The sequence below is a fragment of the Gavialis gangeticus genome, unplaced genomic scaffold, assembly GCF_001723915.1.
Source record: "Gavialis gangeticus isolate Ggan-Ray unplaced genomic scaffold, GavGan_comp1, whole genome shotgun sequence".
Lineage (NCBI taxonomy): Eukaryota > Metazoa > Chordata > Crocodylia > Gavialidae > Gavialis > Gavialis gangeticus.
Window position 1 is genome coordinate 51313270 of NW_017729022.1, and position 27674 is coordinate 51340943.

General features: G+C 41.6%; 1 protein-coding gene across 9 annotated transcripts in view; it reads right to left on the reverse strand.

The window, feature by feature from the left end:
* Window positions 1–27674, reverse strand: part of ATF7IP (activating transcription factor 7 interacting protein) — a 188598-nt gene that overhangs the window by 88255 nt on the left and 72669 nt on the right. For 5 of the 9 annotated variants that reach the window (XM_019514914.1, XM_019514911.1, XM_019514910.1 and 2 more), the window contains exon 2: window positions 12802–13868. In XM_019514914.1, coding sequence (XP_019370459.1) covers window positions 12802–13868 — 1067 coding nt within the window. Of the gene's footprint in view, window positions 1–12801; window positions 13869–22376; window positions 22401–26175; window positions 26199–26236; window positions 26330–26875; window positions 26919–27674 lie in introns of those variants that run through there. The other 4 variants (XM_019514912.1, XM_019514917.1, XM_019514915.1 and 1 more) reach the window with 4 other exon arrangements.

Sequence of the window (27674 nt, forward strand, 5' to 3'; positions counted from 1 at the left end):
TTTGACCCCAGTACTCTTTCCTGCCATGGCAGGGGGTCGGACTAGATGATCTTCTCAGGTCCTTTCCGACCCTAAAAACTATGAAACTATAAATTCAAAATAGCGTTGAATTCAGGAACAGGCTGTCCTCAGACTTATGACACAATTGGTTCCTGAAAACCGTGTCTTAAGCTGAAACGTAACTCTGAACCCATTTTCCCGTAGGAAACAATGTTATAAAAGGGGATTTGTTCCTGAACCAAGGCCCAATACCCTATTTTCACCAAAAATATCCCCGGAATTTTGTACTCAATCAATTATAGATGAGTAATATAGCTACATTAATGTATTTATAGTGTAAATAGCAATCATATTGATTTGGAAGGACTTCTTTGAGGTGACTTTGCTGGACTTTTTGAAGGGCTCTTGGGTGGAGTCTCCTCAGTAGTCTTGTCTGCTTTCTTAAAGAAAGTGTCCAAGGAAATTTGGACAGATGTCCTCCAGGGAAATGGATGATGCAGCGAACTTGTTCGCTAGTGTGGTGCCGCGTCAGATCAAGCATTGTAAAGTCAAAACTTACGTCATAAAGTGGAAATAGCATCAATTTATAAAGGTTGTAAGTGAGAAACATAGTAACTCAAAATGTTTTAAGTCGAGGACTGCTTAAAAATACAGTTCTATTCATGATATTAAACATACATTTAATATTAGCCAAGATACAGAATGCAAACCAGTCAGTGCTGCTATAGTAGCATTACTTCAGTGCCAAAGCAGAGCAATTTAAATTCCCATCTTAACTGCTCGTCTGGAAAGTGAGTTGAACATCTGCCACTCTCCAACACAGGCAGAAATATCTATTATTGGGATGGATGAATGTTGCCCCTGTAGCATTAAAAGCACAGTGACTATTTGTTTAACTCGTGGCAGTGGTTCTCAACCTTTTCAGGCTCAAGATCACCCTCATTAGACTCAAGACACCGTTTAGAAAATGTAAGTTCTTACTTTTCACTTGTTTTTTGACCATGAAAAAACAACAGAGGAATTTTCTGTTGCAAACAACTCAGAAAGATCACAAAAGATCAGAATACTTTTTACACTGTGGATTCCTCTTTGAAATCTTTGGATTTATCTTGTGAATCGTTTGTATACATAACAGTGCCATTGTGTGGCACCCCACGGCACCCTTGAAAAGATCTCAATGTACACCGGGTGTCGTGGCACCCTGGTTGAGAATCACTGTCTTATGATGATGTACCTGTGCAACAAGAAAAATGCATAATTTGCAAGAAAACAAAGATTTCAAACTGTTAAATTTAACCGTGACTTACTTTCATTGTGTTTATTTCCTTATTGGTAAATGTGTGAATTTTTGAAGGACTGCACTGAATAGCCTTACTGTCTCCTATACAGTAAAAATACAGAGCTTAAGTCCCTTTTTTTAGGGCATACAGAAAAACTGTACACATTTTCATTTTCAATGGAATGTGGAGCTTGTTTGGATTAAAAATCTAAAAAGGACTCAGAAGTGATTCTCTAGCTGCCTAATGATTTTTAGCTAGTCAACTCCTTCCAATTCAAATACAAATGCTGCATTAGGGATAGCAAGTTTGAAGTTACTACATTTAGCTGCAGAATTTTCTGCACGGAGGAAAAAACCCTGAAGTTTCCTACCATATGCACACTCAATTTATGTAGAAGTACACATAAATTATACCCTTTTAAATAAAAGAGGACTTTACTTCAAACTCCAGTGTAGAGAAAAAAAATCAGTGGCTTACAACTGGCTAACAGTTTGGCTGTCATTGGTAAATTGCTTCATCTGGAAGGCAGGATGATTGATTCAAGGCAAGAGTGTCAAACTTGTTAAGCCCCATACACCAGCTCCATCCTGCATAGCTTCTCACTGGGCAGTTAACAAATTAACTGACTTGAGTGTATGAACCTACCTGCTCAACTGAAGTTCAACTCCTTGGACCTTGCTGGACTGGAACTTTATCTGCTACGTTAAAGAGCTCTCTACCATCAAAAAGTTCTGCTGGTGCAGGTAAGAAGTCAAATAACCTCTTCCCCTCCTCCATTACACACACACACACACACACACACACACTCTCTCTCTCTCTCTCTCTCTTTGAAATACTTTGATCTCTCATGGTAAGTCCTATTTTTCAGGCTCCACATTATATCAAACCCACCCCCAAAGCAGGAATGTTTTGAGGGTTTATAGAGTGTCTCCTCCAGAGACATTTGTCCCAAGGTTGATTTGACTGACTTTGTGTTTGGTCTTGTTCAAAAGTCAACAATAAACTATATTCATGTATGTAGTCAGTATCACTGTATGGATCATGTCATTCTATCTGGATGTATTTACAGTTCTGGGACATAGCTTAGTCAAAGATTATGACCAGATCTGTAGTTAAGTGATTTATGAGTCAAAAGAAATGAGCAACGCATACCTAAGGAAAGGGAGAAGACAAAACTGCTAAGAACTGCTGGCCAACTGTGTTAGTAGGGCAAGAACAACTGCTACTCCCAAACACAGGCAGAAATATCTATTATTGGGATGGATGAATTATAATTTCTGCTGAAATTACTAGGATGCTGTTACAAAGGATACCTTGTAAGCCTCACGGAGAAAGAAATGACACAGAACACTACTAAATTACACTGTGGAAGGCAAAATATTCTGTTGCAACCATATCGGCTTGACTGATTCCAACTAAACGCGACTCAGATCAACAATCTTTTTAAAAAGACCCTCGCTATATTTGCATCCAATTATAAAAAGCATTTTTTAATTTGTAGTAAGCAAGAAAGACTGCTTTATTTACAGCATGCTTTCTATACCTGGGACTCTACAGTGAGATACTAAATGCTTCTCCTTTACAAAGGACTAAGAGCAATGCTAACAAAACAGCAGTCTCAGCAGAACAATGGTTAATTTAAATCAAGTCTCAAAGTAGAAGAAATGATCCAAGGATAAAGTCAGAAACTTCAGAGATGATATTAGCCAGTCAACATGACGATTCTATTAGTTAGTCAACATGACTGGTCAAGAACAGAATAGTCATAGATAAAGCCCAGAAAGGAAGGGCTGAGATGTGACTCAGAAGCAGCAGTGTCTTAGACTTCTACTCCAAATCTCTTTTTAAAGGAGGCTCTTCCATTTCTTTCTTCTCATCTTTTTTTCCTTTTGATGCATTTACATTATCTTAAAGTCTAGTCTGTGCCCCATCCTCTATTTTCTGGGGCTCATATTCTATATCACTGATCACAAGAAACCTGTTACTGATGGCAGGAATAAGCAATTGGGGGGGCATTAATTTCTGACATTGTACGGGAACACAAAATCAGAATAATTTTTATGTTCTACCTATGGATGCTGTACAAGTTTCAGCTATGCTATGCCATAGTTATGCTAAGCTATAGTTACGCTAAGACACTGCTAAATGGCCTGATAAAAGAAGCAGTAAGTGAAAATGCTATTTCGAAGTAAGAAATAGCTTAAACAAGTTGAGGAATGAAAAGTTAAAGCTTGCTAAAGAAGAGATAACAAGAAGCAAATTGTACTCAGCAGTCTGAAGATACTCAAATTCAGTAAGGGAGTGAACTAGAAAAGCCCAAACTCAGCAGAGCGAGTTCTAGATGCCTGACCCTGGAATAAGGGAAGCTGCAGCTGGTAAGGAATGAGCTGCAGGTATCTGGATTTGGAAAAGAAACAAGTAAAAAAGGGAAACCTTGACACTGAGAAAGATAAGAGTTGGCACAGAGTGAAGACATCTAGGTGACAAATACAAGGGTGCAAGATGCGCCCTTTTCTAGTGACTTGCAGGGAGTAGGTGCCTGTGCACATAATGAGTTGTTTACTAGGAATGCACGAAGTGGGCAGTATTTAATTCGGATTCAGCCCCGATTCAGGGGACAGAAATTCAACTCACCAATTTGGATCGCCGTCCTGATTTGATACAGCCAAATCTGAAGATTCGATGCCGGTTTGCAGAATCAGCGATTCAGCCACAGACACACCTTTGTTTTTTCTACATATCTCAAGGTACCAGGCGCGGCTCGGGAATGCCAAGATGGTGGGGCAGATGGAGTGCAGGTGGGTAGGTCCCGTACATGCTTGGCAGGGGACCCAGAAGTGGACTGGAAGTACTTCTGGATCTGTTGTCGAGCATGTGGGGGAATCCCCTGCACTCCCATGGCATGCTCCATCTGTCCCACCATCTCAGCGTTTATGAGTCGCTCCTGGTACCTCGCGGTACATGGAAAAAAACCATATCAAGCTGTGTCTATGGCTGAATTGCTGAATCTCTCTGAACCAAATCAGAGGCTTCCAATTTGATTTGGGGAGATTAATGGGTCTCCCAATTCGATTCAAATATTTAGCCACCAAGTCAGGCCGAATCTCCTCTGAATCGAATCAGTAACTGAAGCTTCGTACAGCCCTATTGTTTACCCTTGTCTAGGCAGCTTTGCTGAGCTGGGCTGATTGCTATTCAGACCCACTAGTTGCTGTCCTCAAAGACAATAAACCTTTATGAGCTTTTGCCACCAACACAAATTCAAGTCTTCCTTTCTGAGTTGCACCCAAGCTCCAGGAGGCTGCTTACAATAAACTGCTTCTGAGAACACCCTGACCCAAACAGCCTGAAAAACAAGAGCAGCAGCAGGCAAGAGACTCGTTGGGAACCCTCCCAACCCCTGTCTCTCAGAACAATAGATATGGCAATATATTTACAACACAATGAGGGTGGATCTGTACTACCGAAGGTCTCCACAACAACATTATCTTTTCTTTGCCCAGTATGTGTACTGGACTAGTAATATACTCCATCCCCAAGGGAGTGTCCTCAAGTAAATCACAGAATTATAGAAAATTAGGGTTGGAAGGGATATGAGAAGGTCATTAGTCCAATCTCCTGCTCAAAGCATGACCACCCCCAATGATATTACCCTAGCCAAGGCTTTGTCTAGTCTTAAAAACTTCCAAGGATGGAGATTTCATCACCACTCTGGGTAGCCTGGTCCAGTGTTTTACTACTCTCCTTGTGAGTTTTTCCTAATATCTAACCTCAACTTCCCTTGCTACAACGCCATTGCTCCTTGTTCTGTCATCTGCCATCACTGAGAACAGTCTCTCTCCGTTCTCTTTGTAACCACCCTTCAGGTAGTTGAAGGCTGGTATTTAATTCCCCTTTAGCTTTCTCTTCTCCAAACTAAACCCTGTTCCCCAGCCCCCTAACCATTTTCATTGCCCTCTACTGGACTCCGTCCAAATTTTCCACATCCTTTCCGTAGTGAGGAGTCCAAAACTGGACACAATACTTCAGATATGGCCTTATCAGTGCAGAATAGAGGAAAATAATCACTTTCCTCAATCTGCTTGCAATGCTCCTACTAGTGCAGCCCAGCATACTCCATCCCCAAGGGAGTGCCGTCCTGGCTCATACTCAGCTTACTGTCCACTGTAATCCCCAGGTCCTTTTCTGCAGATCCGCTGGTTAGCCAGTCGGTCCCCAGGCTGTACCAGTGCATGGGATCGTTCTGTCCTAAGTGCAGGACTTGCACTTGTCCTTATCTTGTGATTTCTTTTGGTCCAATCCTCTAATTTGTTGAGGTCTCTCCGAATTCTAACCCTACCCTCCACTGTATCTACTACTCTCCCCAGCTTGGCATCATTGCAAACTTGCCAAGGATGCATCCCCATCCCATCTTCCAGGTTGTTGATGAAGATATGGAACAAAACTAGCCCCAGACCCGACTCCTGGGGCACTCCACTTGATACTGGATGCCAACTGGACACCGAGAACGTTGTGGGAGACTGTATCAAAAACCTTGCTAAAGTCAAGGTATATCACATTGATTGCTCTCCCCACATCCACAGAGCCAGTTATCTCACCATAGAAGGCCATCAAAGTTGGTCAGGCATCACTTGGCCTTGGTGAATCCATGCTGACTGTTCCCAATCACATCCTCCTTCCACATGCTTAGAGAAGGATTCCTTGAGGGCCTGTTTCATGATTTTTCCAGGACTGAGGTGAGGCTGACCAGTCTGTAGTTCCCTGGATCCTCCATCTTCACTTTCTTAAAGATGGACACTATTATTTGCCTTTTTCCAATCATCTGGGACCTCTCCAAATTACCACAAGTTTTCAAAGATAATGACCACTGGCTCCGCAACTACATTTGCCAACTCCCTCAGCACCCTTGGGGTGCATCATGTCCAGCCTCATGGATTTGTACACATCCAACTTTTCTAAACATTCCCTAACCTGTTCCTTTGCTGGTTGGCTGCTCACCTCCTCCCCAAACAGTGCTGCCAGTAGTCTGGGAGCTGACCATGCCAGTGAAGACTGAAGTAAAAAAAAAAATTGAGTACTTCAGCCTTTTACACACAACCTGTCTTTAGATGGTCTCCCCCATTGAGTAAGGCAGGGGTTGTCAACGAGAGGTACGCATACCCCTGGGGGTACTTGGAAAGGGCCTAGACGATATGTGTGGGTGGGGATGGAGCACTGCCATCCACCACCCTGCACAACTGCCTCCCAGGAGCAGGGACTGGGGGGGAGGGGGCGAGGGAAAGAGAGGGAATAAGGGCAGTGGCTCCCCTGAGGGCCGCACAAGCACCGCCCAGCTGGCCAGATGTGGCAAGGGGGAGATCCACCACCCCTCGTCGCTGCCACATGTAAGGCCCCCCCCCCCAATGTCCTGTTATCGCCACTCCCCCCTCCCCGAAGTGTATCCAGAAGGGGTATAGTCCTTTACAAAGGTTGAAAACCTCTGCAAGGGATCAGCACTTTCCCTGATCTTCCTCTTGTCACCAACTTATTTGTGGAAACCCTTCTTGATATCCTTCATGTTCCTTGCTGGCTGCAAGCCCGAGCATTTCATCCCTGCATGCACAAACAATACTCTTCTACTCCTTAGTCATTTGTCCAAGTTTCTGCTTCTTGTAAGCTTTGCTTTTGTGTTTTAGCTCACTGAAGATTTTCCTTGTAAATGAAGCTGGTCTTCTGCTATACTTGCTAGTCTTCCGGCACATCAGGATGGTTTGTTCCTGGACTCTTAGTAAGGTTTTTTTAAAGTTCAGCCAGCTGTCCTGGACTCCTTTCCCCACCTCAGACTGGCTTTCCAGGGCATCCTGCCCATCAATTCCCTGAGTGAGTCAAAGTCTGATTTTCTGATGTCCAGCGTCCTTACTCTATTACTCTCCTTTCTTCCTTTTCCTCAAAATCCTGAACTCATAGTTTCATAGTTTCTAGGGTCGGAAGGGACCTGAGCAGATCATCTAGTCCGACCCCCTGCCATATCGTCTTGTGGTTGCTGCTGCTCAATTTGCCATCCACTTCTATATCCCCTGCTAATTCTTCGCTGGTTGTGAGCAGCAGGTCAAGAACAGCATGGTCCCTAGCTGGCCCCCCACAACAGTTGCTCCAGGAAGTTGTCCCCAACACCATCCAAAAACTTCCTGGATAGCCTGTGCATTGCTGTACTGCCCTCCCAGCAGATGTCAGGGTTGGGTTATTAGAGTTTTCCATGAGAACCAGGACCTGTGATCGAGAAACTTCTACTAGCTGTCTGAAGAAGCCTTCATTCACCTCATCATCATGGGTCTGGTGGTCTATAGCTAAGGACTTAATTCACAGTTTTGTGGAAATGGTAAAGTCCAGGATTGTCCACCAAATCAACAACAAAAAACCCTTAATAAAAATAAAATGCTGGTTCCCCATTGGGAGCCAGTGGTCCTTGCTGCCAGGAGGGAAAAGCACTGGCTGCTAGGGTGGCATGAAGGGCAACAGAGAAGGCAGTTGCCCCCTTGTCCCTCCTCCCCACCAGCCTCTCTGGGGTGGGGGCAGCATGTAATGCCTGTGAACTCAGTTCTGCATGCTGTGACCAGGCCATGAAATACCCTTTGTCTCACCGTGATTTAGGTAGCTCTCCATCTATAGCAGATACATACAACATCATCCTTTTCGCTCACCCCTCTGACCCTAACCCTGATGCTTTTAACAAGCTTATCTCCAGTTTCATACTGGAGCCCTGAGCAATCATACAGCTCTTCGGCATAAAGCATAATTCTCTCTTTTCTCCTGTCCGTACTTCCTCAACAATTTATAGCCGTCTGTGACAGTACCTCAATGTTATGAGCTATTCCACCAAGTCTCTGTTATTGCAATCATGACAGTTCTAGGACTGTGAGAGGACTTCCAATTCTTGCTGCTTGTTTCCCAGACTCCGTGCATTTTCATGTACAGACATTTGAGGTAACTAGCCAATTGCCCTACTTTCTCAGGAAGAATGAAGTTTTCCCGCTGCCCCTTCCTGCTTGTACTTCAAGGTCACCTGCTTCCCCACTTAACTCAAGGCTTTGGTAAATATAGGTAAGAAACAAATGAAAGGAGACAGAAGCAGGTCACATGTTGCTTGGTGAAGCCACACTCTTTCTAAACTGATGAATAACAGAATTAAGTCTCTATTACTTTAGGTTAGGGCTGCGTGAACTTCCTTTGTGTAGGTGGTTAGGGGAGGGAGGCAGAGGAAGCTCTTATCATTCATGGCCTTCCATTTTCAAATTCAAAGGGAACTAAAAAGGATGTTAAAACAACCAGGAAATGTGTCACCAAACAAAAAAGAAGAAAACACAAAACTCCTTTACATGCCTCTTAGATACCACTAAGACACAGTGAGGAACTGACTACTTTACTGCTGTAATGCTTTTTTAAAGTTTTTGCTTAAATATGATTCTTCCTGTAAGGACTTGGTAATATATTGGTTATAGCAATATACCTCTGAACAGTAAAATTTCATGCACTGTGAGCTTTACATAACTTAGTCTACTCTGTAATTTGTACTTTGCACATCACAGTAACCGAGCACCTTCCAGTAGTGCAAAAAGCAATACGACTAACATCTCTCACCAGACATTTGTTCTCTCACCTAGCCTTCGCTGGGAGCAACATATATAGTGAAATGTCTTTTTTTTCAGTTGAGACGTTGTTTGGATAACTGTTTCACTTTGGCAATATGTATGTTGTACATATATCAGAGTGCAAGGTCAAAGAAGTGTACTTCATGCTTGAAAGTGGTGAGGATCAGGATAATGCTTAGTTTCTAATGCAGAACATCCTGTAGCCTGGCACACTCAAGAAAGCTGGGTTTCACAGAGATAAGTTTTAGCCATCTTGCAGCACAGTTGTCAACCACTGTTTTCAAGCCTGAGCTTTAAGCAATCTTTTAAAAATGGCCCAAGGTATGAAGCACCTGCACCTTGAAGTAAAAAATTGAGACCTTTGGATGCCAATGTAGAGAAAAAAGAACAGGGCTGATGTGCTTACAGTAGCCTGCTTTGCTGACATGCATTGCACCATTCTGTATGACTTAAGTACTGAACCCTTTGTGCATAGATGTGGTCCAGGTGAAAAGAGAAAGAATAAACTGAGGCCAGGTCACCATCAGGAAAAATGGAAAAGAATCTCTTAGCTACCTGGGCAATACAGCTGTTTTTGAGAGTCAAAGTGTTATGCAAGAGCCTGACATTGTCAATAAATACTGGAGCACACCTTAAATACAGATTGAATTTGACTACTTGAGCATATGTGCCTTCAAACAAAGGAAAGGGCACCCAAAGATGGCAAAACTAAGGAGAATAGAGTTGAGCCATGCAATTCACATAGTAACAGGACAGAATATGGGGGGTGGAGCTAGACTGGTCTCAGTGGTGGCAGATGGCAGAAAAAGGAGCAATTGTCTCAAGGTGCAGCAAGGGAAGTTGAGGTTAGATATTAGGAAGAATTTTCTCACTAGGAGGGTAGTAAAACACTGGAACAGGTTACCCAGAGATGTGGTGGAAGCTCCATCGTTGGAGGTTTTCAAGACCTGGCTAGACAAAGCTTTGCCTGGGATGATCTAGTTAGGGATGGTCCTGCTTTGAGCAGGGGGCTGGACTAGATGACCTCCTCAGACCCCTTCCAACCCTCATTTTCTATAATTCTATGATCAGTACTCTCAAAAAAGTTTCTTTCTGGAATACGTTAGGCTCCTCCCAACCCTCTTCCTACCCCAGCTGCATCTTTCCCCAAAATCAATCAAGTCTCCTGCTAGCACCAAAGACAAAGTTAAATATCAGTATGGACTAGTTAAATCTTCAGGAGGAGTGGCAATAGCTAATCAAGAAGGAAACGTTAAGGCTTACCTAGATGGGAAAGTCTATGTGGCAAGCTAGCAGGTGAATTTACAGAGGACCAGTTCCTCTACACCCTCTCTCTCAGCATACATATTTAATGCATACAAACTTTACTCATATGTGAAAGTGGAAAAATCTACTTTGCACTATGTATACAAGAAGCGCCCATGTAAGAAGTTAAGTGTGAAATAGATATTGTGCTATAGTCATCCCCAGATTATTTCACAGCAACTGTCGCATGTAGAAAAAGTTCTTACTGCTTTAGAAATTATGTCCACATCGGGAATTAATTCACAGAAGGTAGGCCACTGTAAATGTAAACTACTCCTTGCAGTGAATTTATTCTGTGGTAGACAAGCCCCTCAGACATATCAAGATTGAAATATTTCATTTATTTTTAATACAGTACCATAGGTGTACATCATGATTTATAATCAGGTAAAAAAGACAAGTTCTTGTCTTGGGAAACTTACAGTTTTAAAAAAATTGATGCATTGATGCTTTTTAACGTAGCAAAAACTTTACAACAAGACTGTCCAACTGGCAGCTCAGAGGCAGCACACAGTTTCTGAAAGGTTAACCTGTGGCTCCCAGGTTCCCAGCCCAGGGGTTATTGGCTCCACCACTCCAGCTGCTGCTGGAACCAGTCTTCTCCTCCTCCAGCTTTCTCTTCCTGCCACCAAGGCCATCTTGTATAGTACAGTCACACCTACTGCATGATGCGGCAAGCACAAGGTATAGGACAATGTTCAGGGGATAGGGATTCAGAAACGGGGGGGAGAAGGTGCCTGCTGCGCAGGGAGGGTTAGGGGGAAAGAAACCTGCTATACAGCACAGTATATTTTCTTTGTATGAGTTTTTTCTGTGTTTCCCACAATCTGAGAAGTTGATCTGAGAAACAGACCTTCCTTACTATCCATGCTACTCTGGGCTGCATACATTAAGATTAACAGACCATTACCATCTTCTGCACACCCTTCTTTTGTCATTCATTGGTGAATGCTGAGTTAATTGTACAACTATTCTAGAGAACAGTAGCAATACTATGCTTTTATTAAGTGTTTTCTAGTATGTGGTTACTAATTAGGTTAGCTAATTCCAACTAGTTGGCCTTGCTCTGTAAAGAAGCTCTGCCTTAAATTGTTTACATAGTTGGATCCTCCTTCCTTTAAATAAGTGTTCTTTGCCTTTGTACTTGACAATGATGTGATAGTCTTGTGTTACCTTCTAATCCCAATCTTAAAAAAAAGAAAAAAAAAAAATCAGCTTAATCTGCAACATTATTTTGGAGAAAAACAACTACATTCCTATATCTCTGGAGCAGCTTGTTCCCACACAGAAATAATAAAGGTTTAAAACATTTCTAGCTTATCTTCTAAAAGCAGTATATGGCATCTTATTCATTCAAGTAATTTTTGGTGATACTTTATTAACCACAGGAAGGAATCTCTCTGACCTACCGTCTAACTTTTTCATTAACCTGAATGAGGAATGCCTATGCTTTTCTGTTTCTCAAATCACTGGATGTCATTTTTGCAGCATCCATTTTTAACATGAAAGGCAGCTCTACAAATAGTATTTCCAAAAGAATGGCTCCAGTCACATACATCATGTATATTTTTCTCCAATTTGCATCCAATGCCAATCTTTAATTATGCACCTATAGAAGTTCATTTAAGGAAAAAAAGACACCAACACTTGTCTGAAGCTCTACAGTAAAACTTTTATACTTGTAACTACCAATCGAGAGAAATCACACCTGACTTTGGAGTACTATTACATTTCTCAATTATCTGTAGCGAAGTAATTCTCAAATCCTTTCTTTGGTCTCCATTTTGGGACTAGGAAAAAAGATGTAGCAAGAAAACTATTTACACATTAAGAACATATTTCTGCAGCAGTTCAAAATCTGTGCATTAATTTAAACAATGAAAAAAAACCTGCCACTGTGGATTCTTTCTGAAGTGGTGGGAATCCTAACTGTTGTAAAAGCTGGTAAAGATAACTACATGAGCTGCACTACATGTTTTGATGTGAACAACTCCCAAGAATAAACATGTAGAAATATTCTGTTGCAGATTAGTAAAGGCCTTATGTTAGAAAGGCCTTAAAGTTACCTCCTCTTTTCCTTGATTTTGCGCAGAGGCCAAACAATTGTGAATCAGGGAGCTATAACAGGCTCTCTGAGAGCAGCACCCTTCCCCCAATAGCAACAACACCTATATCTCCTTCACCCCTGCAGAGCTTGAATTCAGTGAAAATATTTATTAATGCTTCCAGTTTGTATTTGGGTATCTAATGATCTAAATCCTGAAATCAGTTATTCACATCTTAAAGAAGAGTCGCATAAAATTAGCAATATTGATTTTCTCCTGTGGAGCTCAGTAATAATATTAATATTACCTTACGAATTACTGCAAAAAAATATTGTTCTATTTGCTGCTACTCAAAAAAACCCATAAATTAATTCAAATCACTTCTCACAAATAAGGAACAAGCTATAGAATCACTCAAAATGTGTTGAGGGAAGGCTGAAATTCTGTTAGTATACCCATGGCATATATCTAAGCTATCAAGTGAACAAAAGATCCAAATGTAAATAAAAACCATTAAAAAAAACATTGCAAAGGATGACTAACCTGGAAGACTTGATTTATTCAATAATATCACTTCAGCTTCTTCCTCCTTCTCACAAGGCTCCTCTTCATCAGAGAGTACTAAGAAAGCTTCCTTGGGCAAACTTTCATTGCTTTCCTGCTTAGATGGTGAACTCAAAGAATTTTCTATTTTTTCCTCTAATTCTGGGCTTGTCTCTTCCACTGGAAGCAGAGAAGCTTTGGGAAAACAACTCAGTCCATCTTCAGCTGGGGCAAGCTTTTCTAGAATTGGAATAATTTCATCTGTTTCCATAGAGTCTGTGTTTTCTAAGATACTCTCACTTGGTTCTTCTAGTGTCTTTTCAATGGTGGTTTCTGAAAGATTTATAGCATGGTTTCCTTCATCCCTTGGTTCTTGCTCAGTTTCCACACTACTAGATATAGCCCCTTCTCCAACATCGTCATCAACAGCATCTTCTTGCGCACTTTTTAACTCGTCAACAGGCAGATCACAACTAACAGCTAGTTCATTTGTTTCTATTTTCTCTTCAAAAGAGTCATTAACCTCAAAGCTTAGTTTACATTCACCTTCACCTGGACTGTTTCCCTCTCTTTGGTCCAAACTCTTTTTTATATTATCTTCTTCATGGAAGTGGTCATCTTTATTGCTATCAAGCACCCTATTTCCACCCTGAGACACTGAAGAATTGCCACTGTCACCCTGTTCTCTTTCAGAAGTAACATCCTCTGAAGACAACTTTTGAAATGTGGGTTCTAGATCTCCATCTTTGTTTTCTGCCCTGATGTCAGTACCTTTGACATCAGTGGTTTCCTCAGAGTCAGTTCTCTTTTCTTCAGAGTCAAGGCATGCATCTACTAAACCATTAACCTCCTTTTTGTCCTCCATGCAGTCTGTGTTGCTTAACGGGGAATTTAAATCAGAATCTCCATTCTCATGTTTGCCATTTAATAGTTTAACTTCAGTGGTCTTCAATAGCTCCTCTTTGACTTTATAGACAGCCTCAAGCTGTTGTCGATCGCTTACTCTCATTGTTTTTCGGGCTTTAAAGATTTTTTTCTGAGGTTCTTCTGTGCTATCCATCTTGACCCTTTAAAAAGTGTAAAGAGAAAGTAAAATGTAATTAAACTTTTAGAGAGCCCCTTCCATTCTATTTATCCTCTGAGCCTTTTAGAGTTTTACCAGTATTTAACAAGGATGTCCCAGGAAATTAAGACCTGTGTGTGATGTTAAAGAATAAACAAACAAACAAACAGGTTTCATTACATTCATAAAAGAAATCTAACAGTTGGACTCTATACAATTATATCCATTTCTTCCCAAACAGTAACCATTTTATAAATTTAAGACAAATACGACTTACTTTCCCATCTAAAAAAAGCAAAGCACAAGAAGTATTAAAATGACAAAAAAGATTACTGCTTATGTACAGTCTAGATCATGATTAACCTGTGGATTTCTGCATCATTATTTTGACTTGGTATTTTTCTATTATAGGGCATAAAAAGAGCATGGAATCATGGGCGGGAAGAGGGAGGGAAGAAGGGGCTGTATGGGACCTCCAGAAGTCCTCTAATCTAACTCTGTATTCAGGGCAGGAACACCCATGTCTGAACCAAAGACAAGTCTTTGTCCAACCTGCTGTTAAAAACTTCTAACGATAGAGAGTTATGACAACCTCTAAATCATTTGTTGCTTCACTGCTTAATCACACTCATAGTTGGAAAGTGTTTCCCAATTTTCACTTTTTGTTTCACTTCTTATCCTGTTCCCTATACACACTTTTTATTCGTCTTTCATCCCCTTTATAACAATCCTTTCTGCATTTCAAAACTTACTAACCGTCCCTCCTCCAGTCTTTTCTTCCCTATACTAAATATAAATCAGTTTTTCCGCCCCCCAACATAAAAAATTGGAAAATATTGCTTAGAAGCTGTGGTGATGTGAGAGGAACTCTCTCTACCAGTAGCATGAAACTGTTCAGTGAATGCCATGCATCAGAACCTCAACTGGTATTAATCTGGTGCTCCTGGCTCCCACTACTTCTTTATAAATCTATAAATGGGGACCTACATAAGTCACAGTGAGACAAAGGGCTTTTTATGACCCACCTACAGCATGCAGAGTTGATTCTGCAGGCATTTCACAGCAGCCCCGGCCCTTGTTACTGACTGGTAGAAGGGCCCCGGCAGCCCAGGCCCTCGCTGCTGATTGGTGGAGGGCATCTTCACTCAGTCTACGTCACTACCACTTTTTTGGTGGTTGATTTTGTGGGAAAATCATAGCCAATGCCAGATTTTCAAGCAATTGTGAACAATGCTGGGGTTTCTTTGCAGTTTCTGCAAAATCTGCAAAACCATGATTTAGGTAGGTCTTTAATCATAAACCTTGGAATACAACATTAAAATAATTTAATTGAAATACTAGAAGAATGCAATGACTCAGTGACCCTCAACCTCCAGCCCATGGTTGAGCACCACGATTTTTCACCAACAGAATCTCTTGAGGTTTATGAAACTGATATAACAAAAATCAGAACATCAAGAAGTCAGGATCTGATCCTGAATATAGAGCTACATGACACAAACAGGCAGATAATTTTACTCACGTAAGTATCCTATCTGATGCTTGTACTCAAAGTTCAGAATGAGTATAAAAGGTTTGCAGCATCAGAAACAAAATGTATTTCTATTAAACTTTATCAGCATAAAAATCTGACCTGAACCATATTAATTCATTTTTAAATATTAAACACGTATCAGAATTTGCATTTTAAGTTAATAAACATTAGGCAACGTTTTCAAAAAACGGGCTGGATCTAAACTAAGGATTTTTAATCCATCCACTTATTACCTTAGTACTCATGTGCCTCACAATCTTTTCTAAATCTATTCATCCTCAGATAAAAAAGAGCTGCGTAACTAACAAATCTGAGGCAGGGAACTTGTGACATACAAAAGGTTACATGGGAAATCTGTAGCAGAGCAGAACAAATTCTGTGACTTCAACTGTGAACCCCGACAGTAGAATATAGCTGGGCTGAAGCTTTTCATTTTGCTTGGCTTGTGAAAGTTAAATGTATGGTAAGATGGTATTAGTTACAGCATAGGGTGTTTAGGCATTTGTGTTCTTCTGACAGCAAGAAGCCCAGTGACGCTTTGGACCTCTTTTTCAGCATAGAACATTTGAAGTATGAAGCTTCTGAACAAGACTTACATAGAAATGTTTCTATTAGCAATTAGAAAACTAACTCAACAAGTATAAATATCCACTAAGAAACTTAAAATTTAAAAAACAGAAAAATAATTAGCAAATAACAATCTTATTTACATTTTAAAATATTATTTTTTTAATGTTAATTTTCTAAATTATAATTTTACCCACACTACTAAAAACACTTGAAAGACCCGTCATGAAGCAAGACTTGAGGTATGCTTGAAAAGGACACAACAGTACTCAACTAGAAGTTGGAAGGGGTGGGAGGCAGGGAAGCACTTCGATTAACCCATGTAAAAAACTGCTGTGCTGCTGCCTGGAATGATGAAATTACAATAAACCTGCATCTAATCATCAAAAGTCAATATCGGCTCCCAAATACTAAATACTGTAAAAACTAAAGGTGCACATGGCTTTGGCTCCATATGCTTTGGCAAAATATGGCCTGCAGGCCAGATCTGGAATGCCAGGCACCTTCATCTGTCCATTGGGTTCATAGTTAGTAGGGTCAGAAGGGACCTGGGCAGATCATCAAGTCCAACCCCCTGCCATGGGCAGGAAAGAATGCTGGGGTCAAATGACTCTGGCAAGGTGTTTATCTAGCCTCCTTTTGAAGACCCCAGGGAAGAAGCAAGCACTGACTGTGAAGTAGAGCCTCCTGATATCTAGCCTGAATCTACTCTCCATCAACTTACGGACATTATTCCTTGTTACTCCCAGTAGTGCTCAGGGGAACAGGGACTCTCCCCCCCATTGCCTGCTGGTCTCCCTGGTGCACACCAACAAATTGTACCCTGCCCGCCCTTCTGTCCACGAGGTGGGAGCAAGGCACCCATGAAATACACCTCCCCCAACATACCATACTGCACCTCACTCCCACCCTTGTTGGCAGAAGGGCCTGGTCAGGCCAGCACGCAACTTCTGGACAGGGCTGTTACTGCTACTGCTGCAGCTGCTGGGAGTTTCCCCAGCATCCCACTCACTCCAGGCACCAGGGATCCCCCCCTGCCCCAAACACACACTCCCCACATGGTGCCCTGTCCCAGCAAGCAGTGGCAGCAGTAGGCTGGGGTGTTCATGCCCGGCTCCTGGGGCTCTGGCCAGTGTTGCACATCCCTCGCTGGTCCCAGTGCATGGGGCTTCCCTCCTGTGCCGTGTGAGTGCAGGGGCTGTGAATGTGCAACAGGAAGCAACAGTAATAGAGATGGCCCAGTGGGGGCTGCACTCCTCATTGCAATGTGCAGTGCTAGCTGGAGCTCCATGAAGCCAGGCACCAGTGTGGCATGAATGCCACAAACACCCCTCCCTGCTGTTGCACCATGGGGGGGAGTGTGGGGCAAGTCCTCACACTCGACAAAGCCACACAGCCACACCCTGCCCCCACATACACATAACCCTCCAATGTACTCTATACCCCGCCACACACACACAACCACACCCCCCTCAATTCCCCCACACTCCGCCATACACAATCACACCCCTCCACACAATACAAAAGACTAGGAATTCATTTTTGGGTTATTATGCAATCACCTCTATACACAGTATGCAAACAAATCATGACAAAAATATTTTTTGTAATAAAATTAAAATATGTTATAGTACATGTCTGATTTTTAGTGTACGACTTCTTTTTAATCTGGTTCTAAGATGGCAACCCCACCTCCCAAAAGAAGCATTTCTGGGGGAAAGGCGGGCAAGGGGTGGGACTTCCAGTCCCAAGATGGCAACCGGGGGCAGGGCAAGTATCAAGGGGCAGGGCTACCCATAAGGCCAATGAAAGCTCAACAAACCTTCTTAAGTGGCCCTCCATTTGAAATAATTGCCTGCCCCTGGGCTAGAAGAATGATGCAGTGTCAGGCTAGACCCTATGATGCGCCCACCTGAACAAGATCCAGCTCCAGGGTCCCCACACCTCGCCCACCCCCACACCCTATGTGCCAGGATTGGATGCTGTGACTAGGGACAGAAGTTACACATAAACCAGTTTAAGTCACCAGAAACCACTTTGAACCTGTAACAGAACATAAGTTCAGTGTACATAAACCAGTTTCAAGATGGCCAAAACTGGCTTCAGATAAGTCTGGTTCAATGTAGCATCAGACTTAACTGATTTAGGTCAAACCAGTTTATGGAACTTCTGTCCCAGACCCCTTCCTGGTTTAAGTTAAATCACAGTTCCCCAGCATGCACTTCAGCCTTGGGCTGGGCTGGGCCATCTGCTCCAGAGAGCAGGGCTGGTCCCCACCCCTCTGCTGTCTAACCAGATCCCAGCTCAACACGGCCCCCTAAGGCAAAGTGACACTGAGGAGGAAATCCCTCTCCCAGCACTCTTCCCCCAGGAGACTGCAGCTGGGGTCTGCCTGGTTGGGGCAGAACAGCCTCTCTCAGGGCCCACCTCCCTTGCTGCTACAGCAATAGGGGCGGGGGTGTGGCCAGAGCTGGCTTGCATGGCCCTGCCATACACCCACCTTGTCTGCAGCTGGGGCTGGGGGGCTGAACCAGGCCAGGCCAGGCCACGGGTGCTGTTAAGGATAGGCACAGAGGGGATGGCCCTTGCTGGGCCATGGGGGCAGAGCCCTTCCCAGCCAGCTGCGGCTATGGCAGCTGAATGACCAGATGGCTCCTGGCTCCCTTGCTGTCATGGACCCACAGCTGGCTGGGAAGGGCCCTGCCCCTGCGACTCAGGCTAGCCTCTCCGTACCCATCCTCAGCAGCACTTTGGGCGAGGCAGGTGGATAGTGGGGGGCCTGCCCAGGTTGGGCCACAGAGGCAGGGTTCTTCCCAGTCAGCTGTGGCTTCATGACAGCCTGGCCTGTTGTGCATGGGAGGCAGCTGGCCGAGCAGTGATGCAGAGGTAACACCACTGCAGCTGTGGGTAGGCACCTTGGCAGCCTGACTGGCCATACAAGGTTTGTTCATCGTGCCCGTGGCTGCCCGGGCCAGCTCAGATACCGGCGGGCTGCCAGCCATGGAGGATCATGTGCTCACAGCTACCTCCATGCCCCCTATACACAATGATAGACCAGCTGGATGTTCCTTTACTTCCCTCACCTTCAGCAGGAGCCGCCAGGTTGAAGCTTCCTCCTCCCTCACCCACCTAGAACAGAGCAGCAGGGGCAGGAGTGGGAGGAGGAGTGAACTCCTCCCATGCAGCCACTCCAGCTGCCAAAGCACCAGCCCGCAGCTGCACTGCCTCCGTGTCACTGACCATGCGTGCCAAGCTAGGCTGCTACAGAACCGCAGCTGGCTGGGAAGGGACCTACCCCCATGGCCCAGCCCTGTTACCTGTCCACCTTGCCTGGGGTACTGCTGAGGGCAGGTGCAGAGGGGCCAGCACAGGCTGCGGGGGGCAGGACCCTTCCTAGCTAGCTACAGCTCTGTGACAGCCTGGCCTGTCTGGGAGCAATCCAGGTGCACAGCTCCCGCAGCCCCAGCAAGCTGAAAAATGTCCTGCCAGGCCAGCCCCTCCACATCTGCCCTCAGCAGTGCCTGTGGGCTAGCCCTTCCCAGCTCCCTAGCCCCAGTCACAGGTGAGGAGGGCAGATGGCAGGGCCATGCAAGCTGGCTCTGGTCACACCCCACATTTTACGAGCTACCAGCAGGGCGTAAAGCCAGGCAGACCCCAGCTGGGGTCCTTGTGCCAGTGGGGAGACAGGGGAGCTTAATCCCCTTCCCTGCTCCTTTGCCTCAGGTGTTCTCAGACTGGTGTCTGGCCACCACAACCCCTTGAGGACAAACCTGGCAGGGGCTCCTTCCTTCCTCCCCCTCTAAGAACACCCTGGCTGGGATCTCTGCAGGCCAGGGTGGGGGTTTAAACCCCCCCAATCATATTTAGCAGCCTGCCAGGGCTTGGGAGTGGTTATACTCCCCTGTTGCCCCCCTCCAGTCAGCTTCCTTTCAGCCTTGTGGGTGCTGTGGAAGGGAAGGGAGGGCTTGCTCTAGCGCCCCCTGACTTCTAGCCCAGGCATGTGGTTGTATTTCCGGAATCAAAAGTGAATGCCTATTCACTTGCAAAATCGGTTCAATCTATGCAGGTTATACTAACCTGCAAAGATTGAATCAATTCAGGCTCAGGCTTTTTGAATGCCTGTACTTAGCCCATGCCACCATGCACATCTGATCTAACATGCAAGAGCATGGCCCACAGACCTCCTCAAAGATCTGTGGAACCCCACAGGCTGAATGACACAATGCTGGGGGCCAGGAGTTGGAGTTGAGCACCTCTGTTGTAAATCCTAATTAATAATTTAAACAGACATGTCAAGTTTTAGTCCTCCCATTTGAAAGATCATCAGTGCTTAGATAACACTGTGATAAAACACAATGAAATATGAGAAAATAGCCATGGAGCTAAAACTAGTTTTCTTTAATCCACTGGAGGAATATTTTTAGTTTATACTTGTATCAACAGGTTGAGGGAGTTCATCTGCATACAACTGGTGACAGCCTCATTGCCACTAGAGGAAGCAAAAAAAAAAAGTTATGACACCCATAAAAAAATATAGTCGGCGTTTCAGTTGTATTTATTTATTTATTTTAAATTAGACCAATTGTTAATCTTTTCCTAAGTGTTAAACTGGTAACTGCATATCAATGGCAGGCGATATATCTATCTATAGATATATCTCTCTACTTACCTACAGGTAGCCATATATGTAGAGAGAGAGAGAGATATAAATATATATAGCTTCAATGACTTCAAAGAAAGACTATATTTTCCCTTGAATGTTTTGATATACAGATTAACTAAAGCATATGAAAACATTTAGAACACTGCAAAAAAGTGTTGTTTATAATACTGCACATCCCCCATCTCCTTCTTTCCTTCTACCTAACAGTATCAAATGAACCAAAGACAAAGAGTCTACATCACTGGAGATCCTCCCACCAGCTTCCTTGGGTAACATAGAAAATAACATTTATTATTTATCACTCTTATACCAACTTCCAATGAGAACTGTTACCAAGATAAAATTTGGAATAAAAATATGCCTAAGTTTAAATAACCTCCAGGAAGATGCGCACACACACACACGTACATATTCATATAGAAACAAGGCAAATAATTTATATTTATAATCTCCATGACCACAGTTTCTTCCGCAATGATCACATTGATTTCTTTTGCAAAATTCTAATTAGTATTTAAATAAATCTTTGGAAGTCTGCATCTTACACCAATTTAAAAACGGAACTGTGCTATGACTAAAATCTTAGATTCAGAAAATGGCAATGGCAATGCATATAGAAGAATGGATTTAATTCCTTACTTTTGCAGTTATAAACCTGAACTGAAACATGGAGCACAAACTGAGAAATGTCATACCTTTAGTTTGCTATAGATTCCCTAATTATCTCAATAATCAACAAGTTTCAATCCACATTTTTATTAATACTACACACCACAAATACCTAACAACAGGAAAGGTACTTGACTATTTTACTTTGTCAAATCACTGAAGCTTTGTATATCAGACATTAGACTTCATAAGTGTTATTTTTAAGTTTGTTGTTGAAAATCCTTCTTAAAACCAGAGTTTGAAACCATTCTTAAAATGACTTTAAAAAAAACAAAGACTGTCTTATCAAAAGTTTATCAGTAGTCTGTTACTGACTGAAACATGCAGCTTATCATACATAAATCATTGCAACCAAAAAGAACATTCCATTTGGCTGGCAAAAAAAGAAAGGAAAAGAGCTATAAACATAAAAAAGGTTTAAATTAAAATTGTTTCTTGGTTCATTAGTTAACTATTACATATCACTGTATGCATGCCTTAAAGGATAACTTCCAGCCATACCCACAAGGGAGCACCATGCAGCTGAGTAACAAATTTCTCACAGGCACCGAGTGCAACAAGCAGCAGATAAAGAAATAAGGAAGTAGCATGCAACAGACCGGTTCAGACAGGTTTGGTCACATCCGTGCAAGCCAATCAGAAGTCTTGTTTTGTGTAGTTACCTTCCTTCATTAACAAAATGAGGAAGAAAATTTAGAAATGAATAATCCAATAAAAATCTCACACTTTTTGCCTGAACAAAACATCTAAACCTGTGGCAGGGTTGTTCTAAAAGCCACTTATATAGATATTCAAAAGTATTTAATAATGAATTTAATGTGTTTGCTTATAATGATTCCTCAAACAGTGTTTCAGTATTTTCACAGGTCTCACTGATCAAATGACGTCAAGGAATGGCATTTGTATAGTGGAGCACAAAATGATTCCTGCAGGTAGGAGGGGAAATGTGCAATGAGTTTAATTAGATATCTAAGTTTCTAAACAAATAAGTAAATAAAAAAGTTTGCATGGATGGCAATCATAATCACGAAACATGAATGCGCACAAATATTGTGCACATCTATTTAAATATCACTTACGACAATTCCCTTTCCCTTCTTTTTCAGATTAAGCTTGAAAATCATATATTGTTCTGTGTAAAATAGACAAAACATACCACCAGGAACACCTCCAGTAATACTTGCAGATTTTTCTCCCTACTGAAAGATAAGTGACCAAACATTTGCTATACGGCAAAACCAAAAACGCGCCAGTATATTTTTAACAATACACGAAGGACCCCTCCTTCAGCCAATTAGAGTTCTCCTCTTCCCTCCCCCACATTTCTCTTGCAGAAGACAGATCACTGCTGTGAAGCAACAAAGGAAGACATTAGCATAGATGCTATGGATTAGCCTATAATCGTCTGTTCATCTGAGCAGCTCAAGAGCTGCTCAAAAAGTTAGCCAGTCAGCAGACAGCTTCCTGAATCCTGCCTGGTAACAGGAGACAAAGAGAAGGTTATGGAAATGCAGTGAAACAAGCTGGAATCCAAACAATGGTGTACAATGGTTCTTTGCATAATATAGTCAATCTAGAACAGGATTCGCATGAAATCCCATGAGCACTTGTAGCATTAGCCAAAAACACCACAATGAGAGAAAACACTTGACAGTGTAAAAAAGCTCCATGGAGGAAACTGTGGAAATAAAAAATGGTTCTACACTCACGATCTTTATCCAAATATGCAAATCTAGTTAACACTTAGCTTAGTCAGTCAAGGAAAGTATGAAAGCAACTTGTCTGCAGCACTTTGTTCTAGAATAAGTCCCAGACTCTAAAATCAGAATGAAAGAACTGCCTGGAACGTGCATTTCTAAAGACCTGTTCCCAAAAAATCGGTTTCAAAACTAAAATAATCCACAGTAATAAGTTAAAATAAAATGGCAGTAATTTTAAAAGGTATGAAATACAATTATATCATTGCGTGTGCGCACACACACACACACAAATACTGTTTCTGTATGAATCAGGCTCCAAAAAGGATACTAAAATGTTCCCTGCCAATTACATAGTTGCTCATCCTGCTAAAATCATAAATTTCTTAATTCTACTTGATCTGAATTCAGTTCAAATCACAAGGTATGCACTATACCACCTATTTGGAGGTTTATACAAAATTATTCTACTTGAAAAATATAATAGACAAGACCACTGGTATAAAGCAGGACAAAAAATTCAATTCTTATGTGATATGCATTAAAAGACGTTTGAATCAGGTTCTCCTCTTTTAAGCTAAAATAATCTGAATATTGGCCGAACAAAATAAAATGACTGCATGTCAATTTCATGGACAATCAAAGCATTTATATCACTCTTTTCAGTAAAGTAATTACAGGGAATATGTAATTGCTTTAAACCCCTTACATTATTTTAAATAGTCTATTTCACTAGTTATAAATGTGCAGTATTTGGTGAAGTAGTAAACAAATTTAAAAAGTTAAACAACAAACAATCAAAAAAACAGCCCCGCCCCCAGCCTTTTCCTTTCCAGCACAGATGAGCCTTGTAATTTTTCCAGCAGACCCAAGAGGGAGCCTGCTGCAGGCCTACTCTTACTTGATGTAAATCTCCCCACAGCAAAACACAGAGTCAGCACTCACTCCATTGTTACTATACTGGGAAAGAATTCAAATCTCTTATCTGATTGGCTCAAAGCAGCAGCTCCAAGATGACCAATCAGGCAACAGCTCCTCAACTCCTGCCTGGCAACAAGGGAGGCATGAGGGCACTACCAAGAATCCAGACAGGGTGTGAAAATAAGCAAGGGTGAACTATTGTAAATACAAATGACATTTTAATTAATATTAACATAGATTCAAAGAAGGAGCATGTCACTTAAGTAAGAGCCCTTTTCTAGTTTTGTTTGGGTGAAAGCTCTGGAAACTTTGTTAGTTATTAATTAATACTGTGACAAACAGGAAGTTTAGAGTGTCAGTAAAAGATACAGTATTCAACACCTACAGATCCTTTCAGGATAGGATGGTAAAGAGTGCAGGACCCCCAATTTTCACAAAAACAGATTGACAAGCTGCCAGAGGAACAGCCACCTTTAAATTCTGCAGTAGTTAACCCTATCTCCCCTAGAACAGTGAGCTAAAGCCATGTGTTTTCCTACCGTTTGAACAGAACCGTCAAGCTCTGCTAAAAGTGCAGTTTCAGCTGTTAGGGGTAAAAAACGTTTCTTAAAGAGTGATTTCCCTTTTTTAGATATCAACTCAGCAAAAGCACTTAACATGTTTCTGTCCAACCCTACTGACTGCAGTATTTAAGCATGTGCTTAAAGATATAGGGAGGGATGTCAGTACATCTGGAATCCTTTCTGCTCATGTAATCCATTTGGTGAAATGACTTTTGTGAGCAGCACTTGAACTCAAAGCATCTTTACCTGTACACCATCAGGTTAATTTGAGGGGCAGTTCTCCTCCAGAAACAAAATAACGTCTCCAATTTTGCCCCTCTCAAGGTTTTGCTACACTTGGACATACTAAGTAGATTAACCATCCTATCACTGCACCTCCTGCTTAACAGGACAACTGCTCCTTGTAAGTCCATCGTCCCCAGTCCAGAAATTTCCCCTTTATCCTCACTGTTCCACAAAACAAAACCCAATTTGTTCAGTCCATTAATATCTGTCCTGACTGGTATTTTTAAGTGCAAATATTGTTCATTTCCACAATGCTATTTTTGGTAGGCGGAGAAGAGAGAGGTAGAGTTAAAAAAAAATACTTTCAATACAGATAAACTTTCAAATAGGCTCCCCTTCCCCAACCTGACAAAGTCAGGCACAAAAAATGATCAGCTTCTTAAAAACTTAAGTCTGATCCTCTTGCTCTCTTTTACAAGAATTCTTTTTTTTATATTTTATTATACAAGGCCCTTAACATTACCTTGAAGCTACAATACTTAAATTATATTTAAATTCTGAAGACTGGTACTAGTTTTTGATGGAACTTTAGCCAAAATGATAATTTCTTTCTTCCTAGAAACGTGATGGAATTTTAACTTTTATAGATTAATTAAAAGCTCAGCTTTCTATCAACTGCAATACCCTAAAACAACTAGGCACATTTATTTGTTTATTTGATATGCCACCCTTTCCCATAAATGCTCAGGCCAGCTTACAATAAGAAAATTACTGCTACTGCACCAAATCTGTACAAAAGCAGAAGCAAATATTTTAAACAGAGTAATTTATGCAGTCAACCAAACAAGACTGCATGTTCATTTGTAAGTAAAATTTGAATTAATTCATTTTAAAACATTATTAGTAATTTTTAAAACATAAGTGTGGTATTTTACATTTTTTTACATGATACTACATAGTTGATGTGCTCTTAGCATAGGATTCATAATTGCTACAGCCCATTAAGCATCATAGTTATATTGAAAGAGTAAAATGTGAACTTCCTTAGAAAAATCATGGCCCTAAGCCATCTAGAATAGGTTACTACACTTATTTCGGAGATTACTGCATCAGTTATAAAATTATGTAAACATATACAAATCAAAGTGTGCATGGAAACTGGGACTAGTCATACCTGTACAAAAAGCAATGCTGACAGCTTCTTTTCAAAAGAAAAATCTGAAAATTCTTTTATAAGAACTGCATTACACTTATGTTTTGTTTTGTTTCTCCTGTTGGTTACAGGGCAAAACACACCCAGCTATTAAAAAGCATTTAAGACAAATAATTGTATATAAAGGCCACATAAGAGACAACTAATATATGTATGATCACATAATTTCTAAATTAGGCACCTCTTTTAAAAACAAAATGTTCTGTTAGAAACAACTCTTTATCTCCTATCTAATTAAGAAACTGTTAGTTACACTTACATCTTGAAATGTTCTCTTTCCAAATTATGTATGCATTTTACTGCCCTGATGCAATTCTGACCTCTAAGCCTTTACAACTGTGGCATCAGACAGCTTATCTCAAAAGTCTGATGTCATTAACAGCGGCCTTCTGAGGTCACTTTGTCAAACAAATCAGAGGAAAGTGAAGAACAAACTGCAAAAGAAAAGAAGAGAAGCAGCATTAAAAAGCTGTGACATATTCATTGTTTGTCACATACACACAAACATTAATAGTTTTAATTTGCCTACACAAGCACCTCAGCTTTCCCATCTGTAAACAAAAAATTAAAATTTGAAAATTTATCTAAAAGAATGTGCTGTTGTTTCCTCAGAAGTGTGAAGATGCCGCTTGTATTGTTTCTTTTTCTCTAGGGGAGAACTCCCTTCTGCAGAGAGGAAAATATCCCTCGCTATGTTTCTTTGTTTGCTTACTCTACACCTGTTTACACATGTACTGGAAGGAATTCGAGGGAACTGCTAAATTCACGCCACATTCATCAAATCTAGTTCAAGGAGGCAAGACTTCAAATTCTGATTGAGCAAGATTTTTTTTTTTTTATTTCCTGCAATTGAAACTGAGTAGACTGGTTACTATTTTGGTGAGAGAGGATCAGGGAATCTATTTGCTTATTTTTGTATTAAAAATGATGAAATCTTTTTGCAAACATAGAACACATACCCAAAAGGGAGCCCCCTGCAGCCATGTTGCCATCTTATCAGCATTCCCAGCAACAGAGACTACACTTGACTAGTCTGAAAAGGAATGACTACAGATTTGCATAGTTAGTCTGACTGGCTGCTGAAGATTAGTTTGCATAAGCCAATCAATAACTAGAAGCTGAGCCACCAGCAGGCGGCTTGGAAAAAAATCTGCCTGGCAACAGGCTGAAAATAGAATCAGTGTAATGGGCTGACACCTACAACGGGTGTGAAAATAGGAACAGACTACAAGCCAAGCCACACTGCCACTAAATTTGCCAAACTAAGTAAAATGTGCATCTCTTTCCTAAAAAAGAAAATATCCAGCAAATATATGACTATGTAACAGAGACTGAAAAGCAACCACACTGCAAATACAAGAGCTGAAAGGACACAATCTTCAAATATTGCACTAAAAGCAGGGCAAGGCATTAGATACTGCATAATACGTTTTAAAGGATTTGGTGGTTTTCCTACAGAAAAAAAAGGAAAAGGTTACATTAGGCTAGTCATTTTCATAAATAATTCTAACAAAGGACTCCTACTACACTGCGGCAAATAAATGTCACATTGTTACAATTTCATATCCATTGCTGCATTTCTCCTTTCACTGCTTCCCATTATCAAGGAGCATGGGCCTGTCCGTAAGTTTTTTTTTTTTTATAATGTACCTATTCTTTCTGCCAGGTTGACTTGTGATGTCATGACTGAAGACAACACAATCTGCTATTACAGCTGTGCGCATGGGGGCTCGATTCATTCATGTTCGTAGCTGGGAG